Source organism: Sceloporus occidentalis, unplaced genomic scaffold, assembly GCF_023333645.1.
Source record: "Sceloporus occidentalis isolate IW3139 unplaced genomic scaffold, rSceOcc1.0.p SCAF_23, whole genome shotgun sequence".
NCBI lineage: Eukaryota > Metazoa > Chordata > Lepidosauria > Squamata > Phrynosomatidae > Sceloporus > Sceloporus occidentalis.
In genome coordinates, this window is record NW_028317003.1 from 11087253 (window position 1) to 11102177 (window position 14925).

At 40.5% G+C, this 14925-nt stretch overlaps 1 protein-coding gene across 1 annotated transcript in view; it reads left to right on the plus strand.

The window, feature by feature from the left end:
* Positions 1-1621, plus strand: part of LOC149300786 (raftlin-like) — a 115830-nt gene extending 114209 nt beyond the window's left edge. The window contains exon 9 of the mRNA XM_089484802.1: positions 1151-1621. Within this exon, the coding sequence (XP_089340928.1) occupies positions 1151-1621 (471 nt within the window). The remainder of the gene's footprint in view (positions 1-1150) is intronic.
* Positions 1622-14925: the final 13304 nt, after the last annotated feature.

Sequence of the window (14925 nt, forward strand, 5' to 3'; positions counted from 1 at the left end):
ACCTTTAGCCCTCGATATTACTTACAGACTACATCAAAAGTCTTAAACTTAAGTCTTGAAAACTTTATTTGGCCACAAAATTGTCTGCACAAAAATGCTACCTGTTTTTAGCTCTATCACTTCAACATGTCATGGAATCTACCTTTTTTTCATCAGAAAAATAGAGGAAGGTTCTATAAAGATTGGGCCATGCTTTTTTAACTTCTTTCTCATGCACCACACCCAGGCAACTGGTAACCAAGGTGCCGACGTGCATTATATGAAATGTGAGCTGTAATGAAGATGTAAGAGGGAGAGGGCGACAGAGAGAGAGAACTGTGAGCTGCACGGATAATAAGATAGGGACAGAATGAGTGTGTGTATATGTAAGTGTGGTGTTAGTGTGAGTGCGTGTTACGGAAGTAGGGTGTGTAGTGTATGGGTTACCGTATGGTGTTAACGTGTGTGTGTGTGGATATTAGTGTATGGTGTTAGCATGAATTTGTGTTAGTATTTGGTTTTGGAGTGTTTTGTGTATGTTAGTGTATGGTGTATGCATGCATGTGTGTGTGTGTTGATGTCAGCATTGGTGAGTATATAGTGTAAGTGTGTCAATGTGTTAGTATATGCGTGTGTTTTAGTTACGGGGAGGGGGGATACCGAAGAATTACTGCACCCAAAGGCCACTAACCCTAGGTTCATCTGAACATACTTATATTTTGGTGCACATAAAGAACCTATGAGGTTGATGAATAGGATCATGCTTTTAAGATATAGTAGGATTTCTAGAGTTGGTAGGTGAGGCAGAAATATGGATACAGACGCATGCCAATTGACAACAGAATACGATATATCAAGAAAATATTGTTCCCCTTAAAAGAAATTATAATTTTTATGAATATATATAATAGACTATTTTGTTGTCCCAGCTTGGCTTTCGCTCACACAGAACTGGCACTTTAAAGTGTAGATTTAATACATGGATTTCGAGTGGGGTGAACAAATTTTCCTTCTTGAGGGATTACTATAAAAACATAAATTGAAGGGCTGCTTTAATCAACTTTTTGCTCTATGATTCATTAGTATAGGTACTCCAACTGAAATACAGTACAGTATGCTTAATATATAATGGTTTTGGCTTTTAATTAATGTTTCTTCGTCTTCTATTTAGTTTCAGTGGAGGTTTTCCAAAGATGAAAAGCATAGCAAGCACTCTAAGAAAGTGAAAGGGAAGATAAATTCCAGAGAGAATGCCCACACGGAAGGAAAAAAAGAATCAGTCAAAAACAGGAAAAATGAAGAGCTCCCGAAAATTGATGAAACCGTTGATGGCAACATCCATGAAGACTATCAAAGAGATGGGGATGTCCATATCAGGAATGATAGTCTCATTGAAGAAGTATTAACCCCACCAAGGAATGATGATGCTGAAGAATCACAGGAGTTGCTCAATACAAAGACTGACAAGGTCTCCTTAGACGTGGTTGATTTTCCTGAAGGCTTAAAGGAAGTGGACGCTGACAAGAGTCAGGGTATGCTTGGAGAAATTGCAGATGAAGGAGATCGCAAGGAAACAGATGTCATTATTAACAAATCAGAAAATGACAGTAATGTCTGCTCTGTGGAAAAAGGTGGAGAATAAGTTTAAGGCCACTCTGGCTAGTTACAAGACTAAATGAGCACTTTTACATTGATACATTGATGACCTGAAAAATATGACTTTATCATTATTTTATGCCCATATTTCATGTGTATTCTTGGTTAACACAAATATATTCATGATAACATTTTCATAAAGGAAAGGCGCTCCACATTCGCTGCTTGATTGCCATAATTTTTTTATATATATATATCTTGCATAGTTAAATTTGATCTGTTTTGTAAGCATTGCAAAGAGTTGCACTTCATTTTTGGTATAGTTTTGTTTACTGTTTTGTACAAATAAATATTCAGTATTAAAAAGATTTAGCTATCAGTTATAAAATAAAAGCTGGTAATTATTGTTCCATTTGGCCTTACAGCAAATAATGTTTATAGTTTGTGTAGGAGGACTCTGTAGTAATTAAACTTTTGTTGAAAGATAAAATGTGGCATTAACCATTGAGCAGCATGAATACTGATTTTATTATACAATGCATTTACTACTCAAGTGGTTTGACATAAATTACAAAGACTTGTAACAAGCAGTTTTATATACATAGAGCATCTTTTTAAACCAGGAAGCCATATTCTCTTTTAAATGATATACAGCATTTTATTAGTTGCAGAACCACCTTCTAATATATGCAAATGTTTGAACTAAATTAAAGTATGTAAATCAAAATTAATTGGCCCATTTAAATCCAAGCACAAATAATACCTACAAACCCAGGAAAAGCACACAAAATCTACAAGGCATCGAGGGTTTTATATATATATATATATATATATATATATATATATATATATATATATATATATATATATAACTTTATAGAAGGGTACAGTCAGGAGGATCAGTCTCTTGGTTGCTAGGATTAACCATGTTTCAGATCTTTCCCCAGAATTACTTTTTACTCATAACTCTATTATGTTACTATTAAACCTGGTTTGTTCAGCTCTAGAAATAAGGTGATTACTGCCCTACACCCACCAGTGAGCCTTCCACCTTTATGCCTATGGCATGCAATAATATATGCAGCTACATAATTATATTGGCATACCTGAGAACTTCTGCCTTCCCTTGGGGGATGCGGCCAGGACTGCCCGCTGATTTTTAAAGAAAAATGGGCGGGGAACGGGCGTGTCAAGACCCCGCGACCCGGAGGACTCGGGTCTTGACCCAGAGAACCAGAGCTCACCCGGCAATCTCCGGGTCAAACCCGGAGAGTTTCCAGGTATGTATATTGGGTGCTGCCTTAAGCCTGAGCCACAATTCTTACTGCTAATCGCTATTGTATGACATTACATTACCAGGTTCCATCTCTTAACACCACAGTGTGCTATGGAGGCAGTGTCAGCTAGGATTTCATACCTGGGAACCCTCCGAGTTTGACCTGGGTAACTTCTCTCTTTCTCTAGGCAAGAAAAGCCACCCCCTTGCCACTTAGTCACTTAGACTGCCTTGGGTTAGCCCTCCCTAATGTGTGGCTTGTCCCACCCCATGCAGCTTAGCCTGTTCTGGGAAGCACCAAGGTAAAGGCACAGTCCTATGGGCTAGTTGGTGAGATAAAAAATGTCTCTCTTATAATCAGTCCATTAAACAGCGATGCACAAGGTAACCTGACCCCCCCCCCCAACAGGGTGATCTGGCCCCGGTTTTGTGGCAGAGGCCAAGCCTGGGCCTTGGTGGCATGGGCCAGTACGTGTCACTGTTTATATCTATTTAAATACATAATAATATAAAGGTCCTCAGGGCAGGACTGTTACATTGGCTAATGTTGCTAGTGGGGGAATAGTAATGTTTTTGTTAAAACCACATGCATAAGAATGGTTGAAAGCATAAAACTGCCTGTATGTGTTTTTCTTCTCTACCATTAACAAGCATGGTAGAAATATTTTAAATCATCCAAAATAAATAGATCAGTTTTCATGAGTAAGTCAGATGCATGCTGGCAATTATTAGGTTCTAAGCATGAGGTGGGTCATTTTTTTATGCAAATATGTTGTTAAAAATATCCTGGTTTTTTTTTTACATGTTAACGCAACACCATCATTTGTGATATCATGATTGCTATTTATATCTTATATGTGATATGTGAGATTTGATTTTGTCTGGTGAGGTTTAGCTCTTGTGTGACAATTGTTTGACTCATGGTTATGGTATTATTCTGACACTTGGTCAGTTATCAGAATCAGATGTCTGGATGAAATGTCAATTAGGAACATGATGTGACACTGATTTCTCATTTATAGAATGCCTGATGTTCTAACTTGCTGTTGGACCTTCTTAGAGCACCATCATAGTATCATAGAGTACCATGAGTAAGTAATAGAGGGGGTGAGAAAAGTAAAAAGAAGTGCCAAAATCCTGAAGAAAGGAGGTTTCAGTCGGCTCTGTTCCAACTTTTACTCCTCACTTCAAAAACCAGAGCTGAGCCAAGCATTGGGTTGTGCCAGCTCTGCTATATTGCTAGATGGGCCAAATTGTTCTTATCTGCATTCAAATTTTATACTTCTATTGAACTTCCAGAATGATCCATGCTGTGAATTACCAAACAGCAAAAATAGCCTTGGGTATCCAGTCATATCACCTGGTAGAGGCTCAAAAATGTCAAGTTCAAATGAAATTTCATTTCAAAATATGCCTATTGAAAGAATATAGTAGAGATTGACAACACATGTCCTCAAATAAAACAAAACATTTTAAAGCTTACTTTACTGGTGGCTCTTGAATACGCACAGGCCCCACTTTGGGTTGCCATTGCCCTAGGGGCGACCATGTCCACCTGCAAAAGTCTGAGGAAGTTTTTTGCACGTTTTCTGTAGGACGCACTGCTTGAGAACCATCTCCCTGTGATAGACATACAAGAGACATAGACTGTGATGGACATCCAGTAGACATAGAATGTGATAGACATAGACTGTGATAGACATACAGGAGACCTAAACATAGTTAACTGAGTTAACTGGCCGGTAAGTAAATTAAACCTCAATGCACCTTGGACCGATATAGCTAACTGCAGTCAGTACACTTTATTTAATTCATTGATTTTTATATTTTATCATGGGCTTCTATTTGTCTTATAGATGTAAAAGGAAATATTTCATCTTTTTAAATATGTATATTGTTTTTAAAAAAGTAGTTATATTCAGATTGGTACATATCTTGATATTAATATTTTTGTAACCAACCACTGCTGGCAACAAGAGGCATAAAATGTCCCAGTGGAGAAGACTCTTGTAGGATTTAAGTGAACCTGTTATCTTACCAAATTTTACATCGGATAGCTCATTAAACCTGACGAATCTTCACAATATTTAATAAATACTCATATTAATAGTAAAGCGAGGCATTTTAACAACTTGCAGGATTTACGGGGTTTGTTCTTCCCTTTAATCGAAGCTGGTTTTTGAAGGAAGAGAAAGAAGGGATGTAATTTTAGGACAGGGAAGTATAACTATAAGTAGTTATAGAGGTTTCATACTGTATGCCAGTGAACTCGGATCCTAAACACTAAAATGGTTACATTTCTAAAATGATGACACAGAAGCCCAAGCTATAGATATTGTACATAAATACATTAAGAGATACTAAAATCTGTGTAGATGACAAATTCACTCTAAAGCCATTGAACATCATATTTGTGTCCATTCCTCATCAATCTGAAATGCAAACTTATGAAAAAAATGTAACCTATAGACTTTGACATTTGACGTACAGGATTGTATAAGAATGTTTTCAATTGGGTACCGTATACTTTGTACCGTGCTATAATATGTTTTTAAGTGAATTTAGACAAATTACCTGTGGAATGTGCTAGGGTACATGTGCTCTAGCATTAAAGAAGCTTAAAGCAATTAATAGAATATATAAATACTGGAAAATGATGACCACTGGTTGGTTATTTTTGCTAGCTCACTGCTTTTTTAATTTTATGGTGATCAATAAAATTTGTTCTTCACGTGGACTTCATTGCTTATTTAGAGTATATCCGAAATATCAATATGTATGCATTTATAACTGAAGAATCCAATAAAATGACCGCAGGTGAGAATGAGTTGTGTACGCGGGAATGCGTGTGTATGCATGAAAGGAGTATGAATGAGTGTTCATGAAGGTGCTTGAATAAGTGACTGTTGATGAAACTCAATATTGGTATGAGTATCTATGAACGTGCAGGCATGAAAGTGTGGGTACCCATGAATGTGCATGTGGGAAGGTTGCATTGGGGGATTAGGACCAGTCATCCCCATTATTTACCCAGTATTTTTATTAAATATGTGTCTTACTCTATCCATCTGGAAATGTTCATAAAGATTGAGTATTGTGCCCCCTTCCAGTGTTTTAATGAACATTAACAACCCATAAGTGGTGTGTGTTATACTCCCATCCACATTTTTTTAATCAGCAAATTAAAAAAGGAAGTGGTGCATCTCCCTCCCCTCATTCATACTAACAATTAGGAACAACTGCCTGCATGAAATTCAACAGTACAGCCGTCCCCCAGCCCCCAACTTTCACCCCTATGGTACAGCCTTCCTATCTGCCCTGTCTTTCATCCATACAGCCTTCCTATCCCTCCTGTCTTTCATCTATACAGACATCCTATTCCCCGGCCTTTACCAATACAGCCTTCCTAAGCCCCCCCTCCCAGCCATGAGCGTAGGAACCGGGGGGAAGGGGGAGACGGATCACCCCCAGTAACTCATGCGGGGGGGGACCGATAATGAAGAAATCCCCCCCAGGGCCGTAGGAACTCCCCCAATAGAAACGCGGCAAATGTGGCCCGCAAGACCTCGAGGTGCGGCCCGTGAAAGATCGGCAGCCAGGGCAACCGATCTTACGCGGTCCGCACCTCGAGCCCTGCTACTTACCTGTGGGAGGGTCTTCTGTACTGCACAGAGGAAGCGGAACCAAACTGAGTTCACGTGACATCACATCACATCCTGCTTACTCTGGCAGTACCAGAGAACGCAGAGGGAGGCCGGGGCCTCTGCTGAAGTCTGTGAGCGGAATCGAGGAGCTGCAGTGCAGGTAAGGGTGTGGGGAGGGTGTTTGAATGAGTATGCGTGATTGAGGGAATGAATCTGTGAATGAATGAGTATATGAATGAATGAGTGTGTGTGATAGCATGGATGTGTAAGTGCTGGAACCTAGGCATGATGGGACTGTGATTGCTGTTAGCAATCACACTCCTATCATGCCAAGTCAGCCAGTACATGCTGAAACCTAGCTAGCTGCCCCCCTTGTGTATTGATGCTGCCAGCAATATGGGGTCTGCACATCACTTACAGCCACCCTGTACCAGCATGTACTGGCTGCCTGGGTATGATAGGAGTGTGATTGCTGTTAGCAATCACACTCCTATCATGCCAAGTCATATTGCTATTTTTTTTGTCCAATTGTGGTGTGTTACCTACTTTTATAAAAAATTTGAGTTTTTATTATTATTTTTAAGTGAACCGTGAATGTTTTGGTCCAGAATTTTCATTTTGGTGCATCCCTAGAATAAATAGAACTATTTCATTTTTAATTATCCTGAATCCTGAATTTGTAGTCACAAAACTTTCTAGGCCCAGAAATCAGTGAGAGGAAAAGCAAAGGTTTTGTGTCATTTACTTTATTTTAATCTGCATATTTTATTAAAGGCCATATTTTCTCATAGTGAAAAATGAGTGCGGCCCGCGCACGTATACAATTCTGATGAAGTGGCCCACTGCAGAAAAAACTTGGACACCCCTGGGGTAGACAGTGAGAAGGGGGGGTAGGGAGAGGGTAGCTAGTGAGAAGGGGGGTAGGGAGAGGGTAGCTAGTGAGAAGGAGGGGTAGAGAGAGGGTAGCTAGTGTGAAGGGTGCGGTAAGGAGAGGGTAGCTAGTGAGAAGGGGACGATAGGGAGAGGGTAGCTGGTGAGAAGGGAGGGTAGGGAGTGGGTAGCTAGTGAGAAGGGGGTAGGGAGAGGGTAGATAGTGTGAGAAGGGAGGGGGTAGATAGTGTGAGAAGGGAGGGTAGGGAGGGGGTAGATAGTAAGAAAGTGTGAGAGGGGGGTAGATAGTGTGAGAAGGGGGAGAGGGGGTAGATAGTGTGAGAGATAGGGAGAAAGTGGGGATCTGATGGGGGAAAATGCTGTCCCCCCCAGATTTTTAGGGGTTCCTACGCCAATGCTCCCAGCTGGTATATGGCTGGATTCTTGCGAATGTTGGACATGCCAAGAGCACTCTAATTCTTATTTGTTAGCACATTTTTGTCTCAAACTTTGATTTTGTCCTTTGCAGATGTATTTTACGAAGGTGCTTCGTAGTGTGTTTCAAAAGGATGTGATGTGCCTCTCTCCCTCCTCTCTAATTTTTCGCTCAGCACAAATAACATGGACAGCGTGTCTTTTTCTCCTTGCCGCTTTAACGCACTTCAACTTTTACAACTAAATTCACCATCTAAATTCACCATCTCTTTTTCATATGACCCTTTTACAAAGCAATCTAGTGCTAAAGAGGCTCAAGCCAGTTAGAAATAAACATCACCTGGAGGGTAGGCTACATAGACACAACATAATAAATGAGGTCTGGTGATTAGATTTGAACTTTTTCTAACCCTTATCTTCCAAAAAAAAAAAGAAAGCACAAAAGGATCTGCAGGAGGGGAAGAAAATAATTTCCACCCGTCATTCACCTCCAGCTGAAAATTCTGTTTAAGCAGTACTCCCTTTGAGCTCGTAATGATCTGTGAGAATTAAAACTTGCAGCACTGTTAGGCACATTTCCAATCTTATCGCAGTATAAAAAAATAGAAGCTGAGCTCTTCATAGTGTTAGATGTACTTTCTTCACAGATCGTATTGTTGTGGGTGGCAGCACATAGACACTTTTTGCAAGGATTTTCGTTTTTTACTGGCCTGACACTACACATTTTGGATATAACACTTCTTCATGGGGACTATAGCAGCAGAATTTTATATACTTTAATCCAAGATTATATATTGCAGATGTAATGTACTGTAAAGTTTTCAGGCAGCTGTATAGTAGCCATTCTTATCTGTTATTTTAGGCCAATCTACTAGACAAACACAAGTACTTAGTGCTTTATTTAAAAAAAAAAAAAGCCAGGATTGTGTGATGTCCCCTTTAAAATATACTATATTGGGACACCTGACCATTACACCAACAGGGACTTTGATATGTAGTTGGACCTTTGTAGCTTCTTATGGGAAGGCTTTCCACAAGATTTTTGGAGTGTTTCTGAGGAAATTTTACCCATTTGTGAGGTCAGGCACTGATGTTGGACTATAAGGCCTCTCTCGCAATATCAGTTCCAGATCATCCCAAAGGTGTTCGATGGGATTGAGGTCAGAGCTCTGGGGTCAAGTTCTCTCACACCAAACTCATCCAACCATGTCTTTGTAGACCTTGCTTTGTGCGCTGGGGCACAGGCATGCCAGAATAGAAAAGGCAAGGCGCCCAACCCTTGAAAACAAATCCCTCCTCCACCAAACATTGCAGTTGTCACAATGCAGTCAGGTAGGCAACGTTCTCCTTACATCTACCAAACCCAGACCTGCCCAGTAGTCTGTCAAACTGGGAAGCGTGACTCGTCACTCCACAGAACATGTTTCCAGAGTCCAGTGGCGGTGTGCTTTACATCACTCGATCCGACGATTTGCATTGAAGTTTGTGAGGCTGCAGCAGCTTGGCCATGGAAACCCATTCCATGAAGCTCCCGCCGTACAAGTTTTGTGCTGATAATAATGTCGGTGGACATTTGGAACACTTCAGCTATGAAATTAGCAGAGCGTCAGTGACGTTTACGCAACATGCACGACTGCATGGCTAGGTGCTTTGATTTTATGCACCTCTGGCATTGGGTCTGATTGAAACACCTGAAGTAAATAATTAAGAGGTGTGTCCAAATACTTTTGTCCATATAGTGCATAGTTTAATATAAATTGTTCATTGGTGTGGCTGCACAAGACAGTACATAATCTAACAATATACAAATATACCATAACATGAACAAACATAAGACATAATAACATGTGAGATGAGGGCCCTGCTCTTGTGAACTTCCAATCTATTTAAAAATGTAATTAAGTTTGTCTGTTATTATGATTCGTCTGTTATTGTGACGGCAGTGGAACACTCTTGCTATTTTTGCAGAGTGAGGTTACCCTCTGATTTCTGTAAATTTAGCAAACAGCGTGTTTTTTCTTACATTTCCGTATGTAACTGCAAATCCGCTTCCAGATTTATGTCAGTGATGGATGAACTAATAATAACGATTGAAATGGAAATATGAACTGCCTTTGTAATAAATAAATATTTTCAGTTCCTATTTCACTTCATTTTATGAATCAAAATTGCATTCGCTGCATTGTAGATACGGTCCGGCATTTCAAATGGCCACAGACATTTTTTTTTAGGAGCGTGTTTATCACCAAGCTTCTTTGTTAATTGGGTGGGCACATATTTGGAACATTTGCCCCAAGTTTGGAATGTATTACTAAGAGGGGACTAAGAGGACGTTTGCAATTTTTTATTTGGATGATTCATGCATTTGAAATTGTGTAGCATTTATTTTAGAGATGGCTTTGGGTTGTCACTGGCGCAAGAAAAAAAAACATAACAATAATTAAATTGCTCCAGAATTATTATCATCATTTACTCTAACAAGCCTGGAACTTTTATTGGAAAGTAACCCTGAAGCTCAGGAGGGCATAATGAGGGAATAATGTCATTTAAAGTATGGGTCCATATACTCTGTATGTATGTGTCTCTGTGTGGCATGTCTATCATTGTAGTTCTTTTATTACCGTATTTGCCCGATTATAAGACAAGGTTTTTTCCAGAAAAATACCCCTCGTCTTATAATCGGGGTCGTCTTATAATCAGACCTCAAATAGGTCTGACTATGAGACTAAGATCCAGATCCCCCACAGCGATGCTGGGGACCTGGATCCTCCTGTGTTATGCCCCCCCCCCAGCTTACTGGTGTTTCTGAGTCCCCGGTGCTTAGTCCGGGCAGCTTGTAGAGCTCTATGCGATTGGCGTGGAGCTCTACACGCTGCCCGGACTAAGCATCAGATGCAGGGGACCTGGATCCTCCTGTGTTATGCCCCCCCCCCAACATACCGGTGCTTCTGAGTCCCCGGTGCTTAGTCCGGGCAGCATGTAGAGCTCTACGCGAAAGTTGTCTACGCGCATCGCGTAGAGCTCTACACGGTACCCGGACTAAGCACCGGGGACTCAGAAGCACTGGTAAGTTTGGAGGAGGGATGGGGAGGGATTGTTAAACAGTGGCGTCTCCAGGTTTCATATTTAGGGGGGGCACATGGGGGGCCAGGGACCAAAGTAGGGGGGCCAATTATAAAACGGTACATATACACTATATATATATATATATATATATATACACACACACACACGTTAGACGTGCATTTTTAACTACATAATATGCACTTATCTCTTTGAAGTAAAGACTGTGATTAAAATATGATTTCAAAATAACAGCTAAAGTGACAGTTATTTTTCATTCTTTAATATTAGCCCCTGCTGACAATATATATAAATATTAGACCCTGCTGCAGATATATAGCAATATTACACCCTGCTTCCGATATATATTAATATTAACCCCTGCTGCGGATATATATTAATATTAGCCCCTGCTGCGGATACATACTTATATTATACCCTGCTGCCGATATACATAGAAATTATACCCTGCTGCCAACATATATTAATATTAGCCCCTACTGCCGATATATAGTATTAGTCCCTGCAGCCAATATATATAAATATTAGCCCCTGCAGCCAATATTTATTGATAATAGGCCCTGCAGCCAATATATATTAATATTAGCCCCTGCTGCCGATATATATAAACATTAGTCCCAGCTTCCGATATATATTAATATTAGACCCTGCTGCCAATATATTTGCCACACTGACTGCAGATCAGGGGAAGACAGTGAGAGTCAGTGCAGTGTTCCCTCCTTCTGACTGCACCGTGACATTGAGAGGTCCTCTCCCCTGTAATCATCCCCAGAGTCCCTTTGTCCCCTCATTCACTAAACCATAGCGTTCTTTTACTTACACCCTGTAGTTCAGGTATAGATCAAATAAACAACACATGGAAACAGCACATGCAACTGAATGAGATTAAAAAAAAACTTGTATTTGCAGGTATACATAAATAATGTATGGAAACATAGCATTGCAGGTATAAACCAACAGAACACACAAACCCAGCATTGCAGTTATATATATACTGGAAATCACATGTACACTCAGCACTGAAGGTTTAGATCAAATAATCAACACATGGAAACAGCACTCCAGGTATTGATCAACTGAATAAGACATACAAATCCTATATTTGCAGGTAAACATTAATAATGTATGGAAATATAGGCGATACAGATGAACAGAATGACACAAAACCCAGCTTTGCAGATATAAATCAATTGGAAATTACATATAAACTCTGCATTAAAGGTATAGATAAAACCCCCTAAATTACAGGCATAGATCACTGGTCACAAAGTGACCCCAAAGCCAACCCTGGTGTCCACGCTGCCCACATAGAACCTGACCAGCACCTAAGTTACACATTATGTCAACTTTGTCCCCAAACAGCTGAACGTACGCCGTTTTTGTCCCATAAAGACCTCTCCCTCCCAATCTATCCTATCTACCCCCTCTCCCTCCCTATCTACCACAACTGCCTCTCTATCTACCACATCTGCCTCCCAATCTATCCTATGTACCCCCCTCTCCCTCCCAATCTATCCTATGTACCCCCCTCTCCCTCCCAATCTATCCTATGTACCCCCCTCTCCCTCCCAATCTATCCTATCTATCCCCTCTCCCTCCCAATGTATCCCATCCACCCCATCTCCCTCCCAATCTACACCCTCTCCCTCCCAATCTATCCCATCTACCCCCCTCTCCCTCCCAATCTATCCCATCTACCCCCCTCTCCCTCCCAATCTATCCCATCTACCCCCCTCTCCCTCCCAATCTATCCTATCTACCCCCTCTCCCTCCCAATCTATCCTTATCTACCCCCTTCTCACTTCCTACCTCTTCTGACTCTCTAACCCCCTCCTAACTTTCTAACCCCCCCTTTGAAGTTCACTTACCTTGGGCTTGTCCAGCGGTGAGATCGCGAGGTCTCTGTATCCCTGGTTCTGCCGGCTTCACTGCTGGGCGCCGGATATGACGACATATACCGGCGCTCGGCTTGAAATGCCGGCACTGCGAACCAGGAAGAGGCCTCGCGGTCGCGGAGAAGAGTGAGAGGCGCCGAACGGTTGCTGAGAACTTATTCCTCAGCAACCGCTCGGCGCCTCTCACTCTCTCCTCCGGGTCTATTAAAAAAAAAAAAAAAAGCCGGCGTTTCAATTGGGGGGGCACACCGGGGGGCACAGCATGATGTAGGGGGGGCCATGGCCCCCTCTGGCCCCCCCCTGCCGACGCCACTGGTGTTAAATGGTGGGGCATAAGGCATTTCTGGAGGCAGAGTGCTCTGTGAAATGCCTTTTAACCCCCTTAATGCCACTCTGCCTCCAGAAATGCCTTTTAACCCTCTATACGCCACTCCTTTATACCTCCCAATATGCCACTCTGCCCCATAATATGCCTTTAAACGCCCTAAATGCCAGAGTGGCATATAGGGGTATAAGGCAATTCTGGAGGCAGAGTGACACATAGGGGGTTAAAAGGCATATCATGGGGCACAGTGGCATTTAGAAGGTATAAGGCATTTCTGGGGCAGAGTGGCAAGCCTGGGGGCAGATGTGCATAACTGGGGGGGCAGGTTGAAAAAAAGGAAATAAAAACAAAATATTTTTCTCAATCATAGCTTTTATTAACAAACAATTGTTCACATAGTTTACATGAATTAACATTTACTGGTAAAACTTTTTTTATTCAGGCTTTTTCTTTTTTTCATAAATTAATATTCAAATTTTGGGGGGTCGTCTTATAATCAGGGTCATCTTATAATCGAGCAAATACGATATATATAAAAGGCAGAACTTATACCCTGATTGGATCCTTTTTGTCAAAATGTATATTATTTCTAGGAAGCCATTTTGTAACTGCGTTGGGCAGGCATAGAAATTGTATATTCAATGCTTTGCCTACCAAATGTTTCAATTTTTGCCCACTTGGCCCAATTTTCAACCTCGTCTGAATTAGGTTAAAATAAAATCTAAAAAGGGTCACAATCAGATTTTTTATATTTGTTTTTATATTTTCCATACAGGCAGAAAAAAAAACAAAAAACAGGAGGCATGAAAGGTTTGAGAAAACAAGACAAAGAGAAATGATGAGAAAAGCGCTGTGTATCAAGAATGAACAATAGGGTGACAGAAGGTGGAAAAAAAAGAAACACAAATGCTTGGATTGGGTGACTGGACTGAATTTGCAGTAGTTTCTTGTCTAATTTGCTTCAACACCTGAGTCTCATTTGAAGTCAATGCAAAGCAGCAATGGTAATAGACACAATAGAGAAGGAGAAGAAGGGGTGAGATATCTATCCAACAAACTGAAGATCCATTAAAGAGGAGGTGCAGTAGTATTGTTGTAGATACCCTTAATACTTCTATACAATGTCCCCGAATAACCTTTTTTAATGAACATTTTAATAGAATTCTAGTGTTTATTTTACAAGATACCAGATGTAGAGATGACACTATAACACCACATCAGTTACTAAATATTATTTTGTAGCTTTATTATATATACTTAGTATATTAATTTAATGTCTTCAGTGTGTAATTCAGTTAGCACATATATAAAGATAAATTAAGTTTACAAAGCGGGACGATGGGGTAAATATGTTGTTGACACATACTTAGCTTTGGAGGTTGCACTGTTTAGAAATAAGAACAAAAAAACGTGCGCTTCTCCTATCCAGTAACCCTGATTAATCACACAGTTCCACTACTTAGGAGATACGTAGCTGGTTGTCTCAGCCCAAGTAACTGACACTCCAGGGGTTAAAGCAAGATGGTTTCACCAAAACTTCACTACAAATGGCGTGAACATTTCCTGTAGTTGTGGTTTTCGATATTATCTGTATAATAAAATCCAGCAAAATGAAGACAACACTGAAGATGAACCCCAATCCTTTTCTTACACTATGGGGAGATTTGTAATGGTGCTGCTAGCAAACAGTTGGTACTGGCAGCATAATGATATGTGTTAATGGAACAAATACGGTGGTTCAACTTTCCATAATGTGATTGGACGCATCACATTCCCGAAAATGTTGTTGCAAAATGTCTGCCGTTGTTGTTTTGCATGTTA